The sequence below is a fragment of the Anolis sagrei genome, chromosome 3 (assembly GCF_037176765.1).
Source record: "Anolis sagrei isolate rAnoSag1 chromosome 3, rAnoSag1.mat, whole genome shotgun sequence".
In the NCBI taxonomy this organism is placed as follows: domain Eukaryota; kingdom Metazoa; phylum Chordata; class Lepidosauria; order Squamata; family Dactyloidae; genus Anolis; species Anolis sagrei.
Genome location: NC_090023.1, coordinates 243,494,583 through 243,506,792, shown reverse-complemented (window position 1 = coordinate 243,506,792; position 12,210 = coordinate 243,494,583). Strand labels below are relative to the sequence as shown.

At 38.0% G+C, this 12,210-nt stretch overlaps 1 protein-coding gene across 3 annotated transcripts in view; it reads right to left on the bottom strand.

The window, feature by feature from the left end:
* The window catches only part of MME (membrane metalloendopeptidase), a 94,875-nt gene that overhangs the window by 63,280 nt on the left and 19,385 nt on the right, over positions 1–12,210 (bottom strand). For 2 of the 3 annotated variants that reach the window (XM_060767670.2, XM_060767668.2), the window contains exons 2-3: positions 7,494–7,663; positions 1,388–1,423 (exon numbers count right to left, since the gene is read on the bottom strand). In XM_060767670.2, coding sequence (XP_060623653.2) covers positions 1,388–1,423; positions 7,494–7,653 — 196 coding nt within the window. In that variant the 5' untranslated portion in view covers positions 7,654–7,663. Of the gene's footprint in view, positions 1–1,387; positions 1,424–7,493; positions 7,664–7,841; positions 7,945–12,210 lie in introns of those variants that run through there. The other variant, XM_060767669.2, reaches the window with a different exon arrangement.

Sequence of the window (12,210 nt, the reverse complement as noted above, 5' to 3'; positions counted from 1 at the left end):
TTACCATCCTTGTGGGAGGTTTCTTTCATGTCCCAGCAGGGCACCCGCAATAAAGACGGGGCTTTGCAGATGATGTCCTGGACAATCCTGAATTAATTCACCACAAACCACGAAAGCCCCAGTTTGTAGTGAATTAATTAGATAGTGGATTTATTCTGCACCTTCTAGGAAGGTGCAGGATAAAATCACTATATCTGGTTCTGAACTGCAGAATAAATTAGCCCAGAAAACTGTGGACATCCCAACCCCCTCCCCAGAAGCCCCCTTAAACTCAGTAAAAAGAAAAGAAAAGAAACACAGATGCTCCTGGGATAAAAGGCTGACCAGAAGTGCTCTCAGTCTTTCTATTTTAGGACCAGGCCATGTACTTAATGTTACCAACTTAAATATCCTGGAGGACTGAAGTCCATAAAAATGATTTCTAGAAGTTCTGCTTAGTTCTAGTGACCCCTCATAAGTTTCCAGAAAAAAAGGGGGAAAACATACTTATTGGATACAAATATGGTGCCTAGTCCTTGGCACACTGAGTTTAAAAAATCAACTGTCATAATTTAAAAATGTCTTTGTTGTGTGTGAGAGAGAGAGAGAGAGCTCTTCAGGGAAAGTCTGGGTGTGGCCATGAATAATACCTTCTCTTGCATCTTCATCAAGTGTTCCTCTGATCAAGGAAGGGCAAAGAGACCAATGGTTTTTGAGAAGGGATCTCCTAAGCATGGCATTGTGTTAAGAGATAGACCACACCTGGGACTGTAGGCCCATTAATCCTTAAGGTACTTTCCTTGGTTCAAATCTTCCTCTAAGTAATGGCTGACTCACTGCCACTGTCAATTCAGGATGGGAGAACAATGGGCATGGAGATTCAAAGTCTTATCTATTACATAACATGTCATTCTGTCTAGTCAGGGTATATTGTGGCAACAGAGATGCAGATTTTTCAATGCCTGTAACTGAAAAGTTATGAATCACCAACACCACTTCCTGTTGCATTAGATGTTTTGCAGCTATATTTCATGAATTGTGACAGATTGTTTGCGGGGAACATATTAATATTTCATGACAAGGCTTTTGTTTTTGCAGGAATGTAATATTAGCACTATATGCCAAACAAACATGTGTATTCTGCCAAGTTGAGATTCTACCATTCATTTTTTAAATTAGAAACACTGACTTGTGAGAAATATCTGAGTTATAAGAAGGCAACCCACCAGAAGCTCAAATTTCAATGTCTGCAGTCTCCTTTATGCATTTAATTTACCAAATGAATTAGAATAATTGACTATACGAGAACACAAACTCAAAGTCCCCTTATATGGATCTTTGAGATACATTACACATACAAAATCTATAATAATGTACTACAGTAAATAAAAATATTATAACATCTTACCTGATTTTATGCAATCAGATGTTTTACAGATGCCATCTGAAAAAGAGATTAGATTACATATTTCTATTGTCAAGGATTTTCCAGATAGTTCAGCATCCTGTGTGTCTTGAAATTGTAAATCGTTCTGATAGCACAGGTAAGTTCAGTGAAGACCATCATCAACTTTACAAAGGTCTGGAAGCTTTTCATGTCTAGTAATCATTTTGGGGAGCAATGCATGAGAATAATTTGTTTGATCTGATGATAGTAATACATTATTCAAATATTCATGAGAAGAATTTTAAAAGCATGGATAGAAGCATGGATGAGACAAAGTACCACCCATGACAAAAGTGAATGTCACAGGGAGATACAAATTAAGCCCGGAAATGGAAAGAACCTTACAGTTTTCTTCCACCTGTATGCACTCATGGAAGGAAATGTGTGTGGGGGAATAACTAATACTTATTGGAGAAATGATTGAAGGGGGAAATCCTTTATTTACTTTTTCTACTTTGGTTTTTCGGCAAAGGTCTTAGTGGGCTCAGCTGGATTTAAATGCTGCCTATCTTATTTTTGTGAGGGAAAACTCCATCATCAACATCCTCAACAACAACAACCGTTGAGAAATTATCCTCATCACAATATGATCAAAAGTAAAGTATTCATATATGAAAATGATTTTTGCAGAAACTTCATAAATGATTTATTCATAAATTGCAATCCTTAATATCTCAATGCACGAGTTTTAGAAAGCTTAAATACTGGACAGAAAATCCTTTTCTAAATCAATAATCATACACCTATCTACATGCTGTGTGGTGTTCTTTGGGAGGGGGGTATTCTTCAAAATGAGTTTTTGTACACATTGTAAGGAAGCAGATGAACAAAGTACTTCTCATTGCATTCTGGCATAGGCCTGAAAAAAATCATGGTGGTTGGTGAGACATACCTTCCTCGAGGGAGGAATTAACTAATAATCTTTATATCTCTAGCACATTCCCCTAGAATTGGTACATGCCAGAAGCGGGCTGTGAAGACGGAAAATAAATATTTGTGGTATGGAGATAAAAAAGAAACTGGGAAAATTATTTGGTTCAGTTTGGGACCATATGTTATACAAACAAGTAGGAAAGTGAGCACACAGCCATAATAATTCCGACCATGCAAGATAGAGACCAATGCCCAAATTAAGCTGCACATAAACCAACACACACAGTTAAATGTGTAGGAAGGTTAAATCAACCAGCGAAGTAGTGGTCTAGGGCTGGATCTACACTGCCATATGATCCAGATTATCAAAACAGATAATTCAGATTATCAAAACAGATAATCCAGATTATCTCTTTTGAACTGGATTATATGTGTCTACACTGCCATATAATTCAGTTCAAAATAATAATCTGGATTTCATATGGCAGTATAGAAGGGGTCTAAGAGAATTCCCCTGGCACATCAATGTAGTCAGTAAAGACTTGTGCTAGGGACAGACCTGCTACCTAGTGTTGTCCAGCAAAAATAGCTAATCCTGTTTTTAAAAGAGCACGTGGAGATACTGCTTCTGTTACATAAGATTGTAGAAATGCTCATGTATAAGTTGACTTCATGTCAGGGGCAGGTTTGGGGGCCAAAGTTATCAATTTTGGTATGACTCATGGATAAATCAACTCAGGTTTTGAGAACAATTTTTCTATTACAATTTCTAGAATTATACATGAGTAAATACAGTATTTAATTATGGTAGTGTTACACTAACAGAGTGATCCCTATACTTTGGGACTTCAACCCCAATAATCCCTAACTACCTTAGTGTATTTTAATATTGAGACAAATGGGCTATTGTAGGTTTTTCGGGCTATATGGCCATGTTCTAGAGCAGGAGTCCTCAGAGTTTTTTTAACAGAGGGCCAGGTCACAGTTCCTCAAACTATTGGAGGGCTGGATTATAATTTGGAAAAAAAATGAATGAATTCCTATGCACACTGCACATATCTTATTTGTAATGCAATAAAAACACACTTTAAAACAATACAAATGAAGAACAATTTTAACAGATATAAACTTATTACTATTTCAATGGGAAGTGTGGGCCTGGTTTTGGCTGATGAGATAGAATTGTTGTTGTTGTTGTTGTTGTTGTGTGCTTTCAAGTCATTTCAGACTTATGTTGACCCTGAGCGAGGACCGGGTAAATGACCTTGGAGGGCTGTATCCGGTCCCCAGGCCTTAGTTTGAGGACCCCTGTTCTAGAGCTTCTAGACCCCCTGGGTCCCCTTCGGGTTAAGAAGAGCGGAATATAAATGTTTTAAATAAATAAATAAAATAAATTAGCCAACAGTCATGACTTCTGGGAGCTGAAATCCAAATTCTGGGAATGACTGCACTAGCAGGAGAATCCCACACAAAAAACTTGCAGTTTGGATCAGAAAGTGGATTGAGTTGATAGGGGAATTGATTCCAGGGAAATTAAAGAAATTCTTTCTAGTCAATTTCCATTGAGAGATGTGTTTGGATATTTTACTGAGGGTCCTTATAGCACAATGATTTTCACTTTGACTGTCATAACTGCATGCTATTTATTCCTGGGAATTGCAGATTGGTGAGGTACTAGAGCTCTCTGGTAAGAATTCTAAATGCCTCTCACTCTACTACCAAGGTTCTATAGGACAGAACTATGACAATTGAGCGGAATCATAGTGCCATAATTCTGTATTTTGAAAAGGCTCTTGGTTTTCACAGACTTGTGACTGGAGATGGGTGGCGCCTAGCAACAGAAATCATCCCTGATATGTATCATTATGTAGCCCCCCCCCCCCTCCCAAGGTAAGGAGCCACACTCAAAAATTATATCCATTGGGAGTCCATGTGTGCATGTCTGTGGAACTATTTCATCCTTCTTCAGATTTGTTTATTCATAAAGGGAGGATTATTCCAAAATCTTTTCTACTGAAGTGGGTCAAAGAAGTTTAGGGTAAGTAGAGAAAATGTGATTTGGCAAGAGTTTGCAACTGCTGGGAATTTGTGGGTGGGTGTTTTGGGATGGCAAGAAATAATACTCCAAAGTATAATGTACTAGTATAACAAATTTACAAAGAAAGGGGAATTGAAAATGCCTTGGGTGAATCTCTCTTTTTGGAACACTGTTCTAATGATATAGAGCAGAACATTTCTCCTCTTCACTGTGTAACCATGTTAGAGTGATTCATACTCCCAAGAAATGGCCAAGTTGTGGGAATTGGTAAACTATTTTGTTTGAGGAGGAAGAAATCAAACTTCTGTTTGTGAGGACTCAAGAAAGAACATTAAAACCTGAAAAAAATATCAAGCTATTATAAGATTGCCTTGTGTCTTTAAAGGTGAAGTGAACAGAAACTGCAAAAGAGGAAAATGTTTGTATAATGGTGAAAGAGGAAATTATTAGGTAAAACTTTATCCGTTTCACTAATCGTGTACATTCTAATGATATTTTAACCTGTCAATTTCCATCATTTAGAGCAAAAATGTTACATCTAGTGAGAAAAGAGATCTAAGGTAGGAAGAATATATTCGAGAAATAGAAAAATTGAGTGATTAAGAGAAATTATCTTCTGTGTGTCCTATTGAATGGGCAAGTACATTAAACTAGCTTTCACAAAAAGAGAAACTTCTACCCTGTTTTGTAACAAGACATAACATTAGACTTATTTTAACTATTTTTTTTTAAAATAGTACATACCAAATATCTTTTATTTGCATTTCTAAATCTGAAATACTCCTAAATCCCAAACCATCCACATTGGTGGGCGAGATAGTAACACCTTTTCTTTCTGAGAGCTCAGTGCACACAAATGTTATTTTAGGTAAAAATATATATATTTAAAATATTGTATAAAAATAACTTCAGGCTCTGTGTGTAAGGTTATATGAAACATAAATTAATTTTGTATTTAGAAATGGGTCCCATCTCCAAGATATCTCATCATGTATGTGCAAATATTCCAAAATCTAACAAAATTCATCCCAAGCATTTTGGACAATTCAACAATTTCATCTTACCGCCTTCATCACATTGACTTCTGGAAGTGTCCAAAACACTTCCAGGACACTTCCTTAACAGAGCCCAATGGATCCCATCATATGATGTAAGGTTATTTTCAGCTGGGCTCCACAAAGGAAGCATCCTGGCAATGTGCTAGGATCCTGCCCAGAGAACATGGGATGTTTCAAATATTTTCATTAGATAGAAAGGGGGGGAGGGGGACCGGGCAGCAACGCTTTTTCCCATATGATGGGGAAAGCAGTGCAGCGAGTGGTGCGAGGTCTAGGTCAACGATTTCTCCTGCTACCCATTGAATTAGTCACACTGCATGGCGAATCCCTCCTTCTCTTGCCCAGCTTCATGACCTCAGAATGATGTATTTCATAACTTTGTGGGAATATAAGATTGGCATTTTTTATGGTTGTATGCAAAAATAAACTGTTCTTAAGTATGTGTATAGAAAATGTCAATGACGCCAGAATTTGTGCTATATTACTAAAAAGTCAGTAGTAATATCTTCTGAGAAGATCCAGTGTGGTATATAGTACTTTGAAAACACATCTCTAGAAATGTATTGGTCTCCCTGCATGATTCTATGGTTAACTTCCATTGGATGCTGATCACAGAATTTATTGATGAACTTAGTGATTTATAGAGAGATGTTCTCTAGGAATCTCTAGGTGTTCCACAATGACTTTATGGTCAACATCTGCAGGAAATTGACCACATAATCACACAAGAGGACCTAGACATTCCTAGTGAAAATGGTTGAAGCAAGTTGGCAAATGTCAAACTTGCAAATGTAGAGAGCTGATTGTACAGTTCTCGAGATCTGGTTTTCAGCTCCTGCTTAACTGCTGAAACCTACTGGGGTGTGTGTGAAATGAGCCTGAGGGGCAAATAAGCAAGTGTGTGTGTTTGTGGGTGGGGGGAAGCAAATAGGTGACTGAGGACAGGAAAAATTTGGCATGAAGGGCGTTGAACCTGTAGCACCCTCTGTCTACAGGCTTGATACTGTCTAAGTCTCAGAAGAAGGCAACGATAAAGCTCTCTGAATATATCTTGGCAAGAACATCTCATGATTTATAGCAACTCTGGGGTCACAATAAGTTGGAAAAAACTTGAAGGCATACAACATCAAGAATAAAAGTTGCCTGGAGATATTGTTATGGAAATCTCAGAGAAATGGCCCAAAGTATTGGGTTAAATGGTCGGAAAATATTAGTGTTTCCCTTCTCCGTTTGAAAGGAGGGACAAGCTATGTGTATGTGTAAAAAATTAGAAAATTTTTGAGCTAATGAGTCCAGTCAATGAGTGAACTCTGGGGAGATGGGCAAGAAGAAAGCAAGATCCAGAAAGTATATTTTGGCGAACTGCTTGTGTTAATTCTGTGGTCTCCAGATGATGTTGGGCAGCAAGTCTTCCAAGCCAGTAGTGAAGACTGCTGGGAAATGTGGTCCAGTAACATCTGGATGGCTACAGGACCACCAACCCATTCTTGAGATGATATAGTGGAGTTGTTGATTGAAGCCTAAGTCCAATTGCTAGTTCTTACTTGACTTGACTCAATGAGTGAATAAGAACTTGGTAAGTCAACACTGCTTCAATGGGTCTTTGAAAGTAGTCATTGTTTTCATTTATAAGTAGCCTGAACTTACTGAAATGAATTTAAGTATTGCAAAATATTTTGTGCAAACCTCCAGTAAACTGTTCCCAAAACATAATAAAAACACAGGGAAGTATAAATAATTTGTTGCTTTTAACATCCTTATTATATGTAGCTTTGTAATAGCGTATCTTAAAGAAGCCAGTCTCAAACATCTGACAGTCAGAAGGTCCAACACATACAGTTATTATAACTGGCAAGACAAGCTAATTAAAAGCATGTCCTTCCAAAGAAAATGTGGATTGCTTTCCAGTTTAGTAGCTAAAATTTCCACAATAGTTGTGGCTAACAAGTTCAGAATGCTCCAAAATATTTTACAAAGTGATAGTGACCAGCTCCCTTTTAGCGCAATAATATTTTCGTGCCAGCATTTCCAACTCTCTCTTTGAGTTTCTGAATGAATATTTGCCATGGAATTTATAGTTTAATGAACATCCACTTACCATCATAGGTAGCATACAGAACGATCATGGTAATAGCCACAATTGCAAGGAGAATCACTACAACAGTTAGCCCTATTTCCAGAGCGCTCCATCGCTGTTTTTTCTTTTGTTTTGGAGAGTTCATTTCAGTTATATCCATCTGACTTTCTGACTTGCCCATAACCTAGAGTCTGGAAAGAAAAAAAGGAAATAAAGCATGGTTAAAAAAATAAGTCTGCAAGACTGGAAATTCTCAAATTCCTCCTGCCTCGCTGAGGCACTGTTTCCAATTGAAGAAGAGGAAATATTAGTGGTTCAGGCACAAAACTTAGTCACAACAGTAAATTCACATTGCATTTTGCCACTTACAGTTCACTGGAAAATGTTGTTCTGGGCAGAAAGCCGCTAAAAAGGAAGGAAAACATACTAACAATGTTGGTTTTATTGCTAGCATATCTATTTTAATTGCACTCCTGTGGTACCAGAGTTCACAAATGAGTGAAATTCAGCTGTTACTGTTTGAATAAAAATTAACTTAACCTTTCAGTCTTTGATCATTTGCCAATAGTCAGATGCACTTGGTTTTGGAATTGTTGATTTATTAAAATTTGGCCTCTTTGGCATTTTTCGAATCATTCTAAATTTTAACGACCAAAGTCTTGTATTTATGACTTCAATACAACCCCAGAGTTTTCTATGTGTCCCTCTGAGCTTTTTGGGTATGTTTTGTTTTGTTTTAATTTGGCCCCGGATTTACAAATCAAAGCACTTCCAGGAACAGCTAAAGAAATACATTGTGAATCTAGATGGCCCACAGATCTGACTCAGCATAAAAGGTTTAGCTGTTCAACTGCATTTACAAGGGATTTGTTATCCTCGAGATTTGTAGTATATTGTGGAATGGAGTATTCTCTGGTAGACAGCTCTAGTGCTATAATTCAGAGAATTCAAGATCTAGAACTTCTTTTATTTCAATCTCACATAGAAGAACAAATAATATTAGCAATTTTCTCCTCATTCTGCAAGAATATGAAGCTTAGTATGTACTTTTCAAGCACTGTTTGTATTCTGGGACTTATAAGGAAAAGTCATTTACAGACATACACAAAAAGTAATTTGAACATGGATTTCCCATGCAAAAAAAAGTGGGGTGGCGATGTGATTGTTTACTGCTTAGGGCTTTATCAATAAGTGAAAGGGAGGTAGGAGTTTGTGAGTGAACGTGTTGGTGGGAAAGAAGAAATATAGATAAATCCTGTCACTTCTGGCAAGATTTGAGATTGCACATTTTTGTTTTGTTTGGTATGTAATGCGATACAGTGGTTAGGGTATTGTAACGGTGTTTAGGGAGCCCCTGGTGGTGCACTGGATCAAACCCTTGTGCCAGCACGACTGAAGGCCATTAGATTGGAGGTTAAAATCCAGGGAGAGTGTGGATGAGCTCCCTCAGTCAACTCCAGTTCCCCATGTGGGGACATGAGAGAAGCCTCCCACAAGGATAAAACATCAAAACATCTGAGCAACTCCTGGGCAACGTTCTTGCAGACGGCTAGTTCTATCACACCAGAAATGACTTGCAGTTTCTCAAGTTGCTCCTCACACACACACACACACACACACACACACAAACCTTCTTAGTAAAGATGCCCACCGTATGGCATCAGGCCGGTTAATCATTTTCACCATGACCTACCTCATAGTGCTGTTATGAGGATAAAGCAATTGATAGATCTGTCTACATTGCCTCGAGGTCAATAGAAGAAGAGCAAAGTACAAATGGAAAAGAGAAATAAAATCACTTATTTCTTAGCCAACTAAGGAACAGAGAAAGATGAAAAGATTAGACAGGCCTTCTCTCCCTTGGCAGCAACGAATCTTTGCTTATGATGGCTGATTCTATAGATGTGGTAATACTGTGGGAAAGCATGGTGGGACACTTTGTCTCCTTCCAAGTTTGACATTTTAAAACACTGAGCATATTTAAAGAAAGATGATCAGGACAGTGAGGGATAGCCTCATGACCAGTGAAAGATGTGGATATGTTTAGCCTGCAGAATAAAAGATTCAGAGGAGACACATGACTTTTGAATACTTTTTCTCTGTTGCTCCAGAGAGCAACATTCGACTTGGTGGAAATTTCAGGGCAGTAATTTTCAGTTAAACATGAGAAAACATTCCTAGTGATATGAGCTGTTCTTCAACTGTGGGTGCATCTATACTGTAGAATTAATGAGTTTTGACATTACTTTAACTGCCATGGCCCAATGCTATAGAATCACAGGATGTAATTGTTTGGTGATGCACAAGCACTTTATGGCAAAGAATGGCAAATTACAACTCCCGTGATTCCATACCATTGAGCCATGTTAGTTAAAGCGGCATCAAACTGCATTAATTTTACAGCATAGATGCATCCTGTGTACCCAAATTCCACAAGGAGTTACTGGGCTCTCTTTCACTGCGGTCAATTTTAACAAAGGCGGGACAGCCTTTGTTAAATGCTTCAGTTGTGTCCTGCACTTAAGAACCCCCATTGAACAAAATGCTTCAGTTGTGTCCTGCACTTAAGAACCCCCATTGAACAAAAGTTTGAGATGAAATGACTTCCCAAACCTTTCAATTCTATAGTGTTTTATGTTTATAAGATTCTATACTGTTTGGTCCCTAACCTAGAACAGTAGTTCTCAACCTGTGGATCCCCAGGTGTTTTGGCCGACAACTCCCAGAAATCCCAGCCACTTTACCAACTGTTAGAATTTCTGGGAATTGAAGGTCAAAACATCTGGGACTCACCGGTTAAGAACCCCTGATCTAGAACCACTTTAACTGTCATAGCTCAATGCTGTGGAATCATAGGACCTGTCGCTTTATGAGGTCTTTATCCTTCCCATCAAAGAGTACCAAGGCCTCACCAAACTACAGCTCCCAAGATTCTATAGCATTTTGCCATTTCTTTCCTCTGAAATACAATCAACAGCACTTTGTGTTCATTGATGGTCTCCTGTTAAAGCTGTGTAGAGCTGCCCATGCTTATCTTCCAAGATCAGATGGGATCCGGTCCCTTTTAGCAGTATGATTCTATTTTACAGTTATTGTTATGGCTAAATCCCGTGGAAGCCTGGCATTTGTAGTTTGCTGGATACTAGAAATCTCTAAGAATTTTAAAAGTCTCTCCATAAATTAGAAATTGTAGGATTCAATAGAAAAGAACCATGTTGGGATCCTGGTACTACAATTCTGTAGTGTGAAAGGACATATGTATAGTTAAAACTAGGGACAGGTATATGGGTGGCATATAACTACAGTCCATCCCTGATTTTCTAGATGTGAGTTATTCCTACTCACTTTTGTTTGAACATGATTATAAAGTTACTGTGAGCAAGAATCCTGGCAAAATTGGGTTCCCACACGTGGAACTTTGGTACCCACTTTCTAGGCATGCAAAGATGAAACTGATTTCCAGATGTCTGGGAATGATGGAGGAAGGGATAGGATTTGCACATAATAATAGGCATATTCTGAGGAATTAGTTCTCCAGTCATTGTGGAACTTGAGAACTGAGACAAGTTATATTCTTGTGTAATGAGAAGCACAATACTCTTGCTTCCATTGACCTAGTCAACTCAGTGGGTGAGCTCCAGGATCTCCCTAATGAGGAATGAATGTGTCTGTTCCTAAAAGGTGCATTTATCTGATTTTGGGGACTCCATTCCCATTTCCCATCACAATTTATTTTATTTACCTATCAGTAATGGGATCTCGGAGTTGATAAAAGCATTCACGCAGTTGAAAGCAAGAATGAAAAAATCAACTTCACCTTGATGATCACCAGAAAAGGGACAGAAGATAAACTTCTTACATTTGTGCACTTTTATATGTGCCACCATAGCAAAATCTCTGTAGACTTGTGGATACTGTATTGGAGCCAAATACTGTAGTACTGGAAAAAATGTAGGAGAGTGCTAACAAAAAAAATGCTGTAACGCTCTGACAAAGGAGGAAGTTTAAAAGATTCTGGCATAATTCAATGACTAGAGATGGAATTTCCCTGACTCATTTTGACAATATCCTTCCAGTACCCACAATTACCTCCACCCTGCTCCCCTGGAGAAGTGCCTATGGAGAACAGAAAGGCAGGGAGATAACTCTAAGATCTTAACATAAGGGATTGGGCAGCAGTATGTCTATCCACAAGTAAAACAGCAGTATAGATGAGAGTTCATGTTCTTTTTAACGTAAATCTTATTATGTGTGGTTGTTGCTTGAATTACATTTGTTGAAGATATGCTGCTTCAAATCAAAAATAAACTAAATATTTCCATCAATTTTTTAGTCTCCCTACTACAAACGAAGACCACAAGATAGTTTTCAGAGATCATCAAAACATGAGGCAATGTTTGAAAGAATATTTCAATATGTCTGTGGTTGTGGCTTTCATTAGTGAACTGGATACTATTTCTAACTATCCTTTGTCATTCATAAGCCCCCTTTTGTTGAATAGGAAGTAGCAATATGATAGGTTTTGCTAATTTGTGTGGGCTGCCTGTCTTGATTTTCTGTTTTCAGTTCTCACTTGGCTCTAAACAAAATCAATTTCAAGGAAAGTGTATCTTCTTGGGGTCTTATGCATGTATAGTTTTCCTACAGTTCTTCTCAAGATAAATGATTGGCACAGCATGTCAGAAACTGATACTACATTTGTGCCATATTATTATTGTTTGAGCATTGTTTCCTAGAA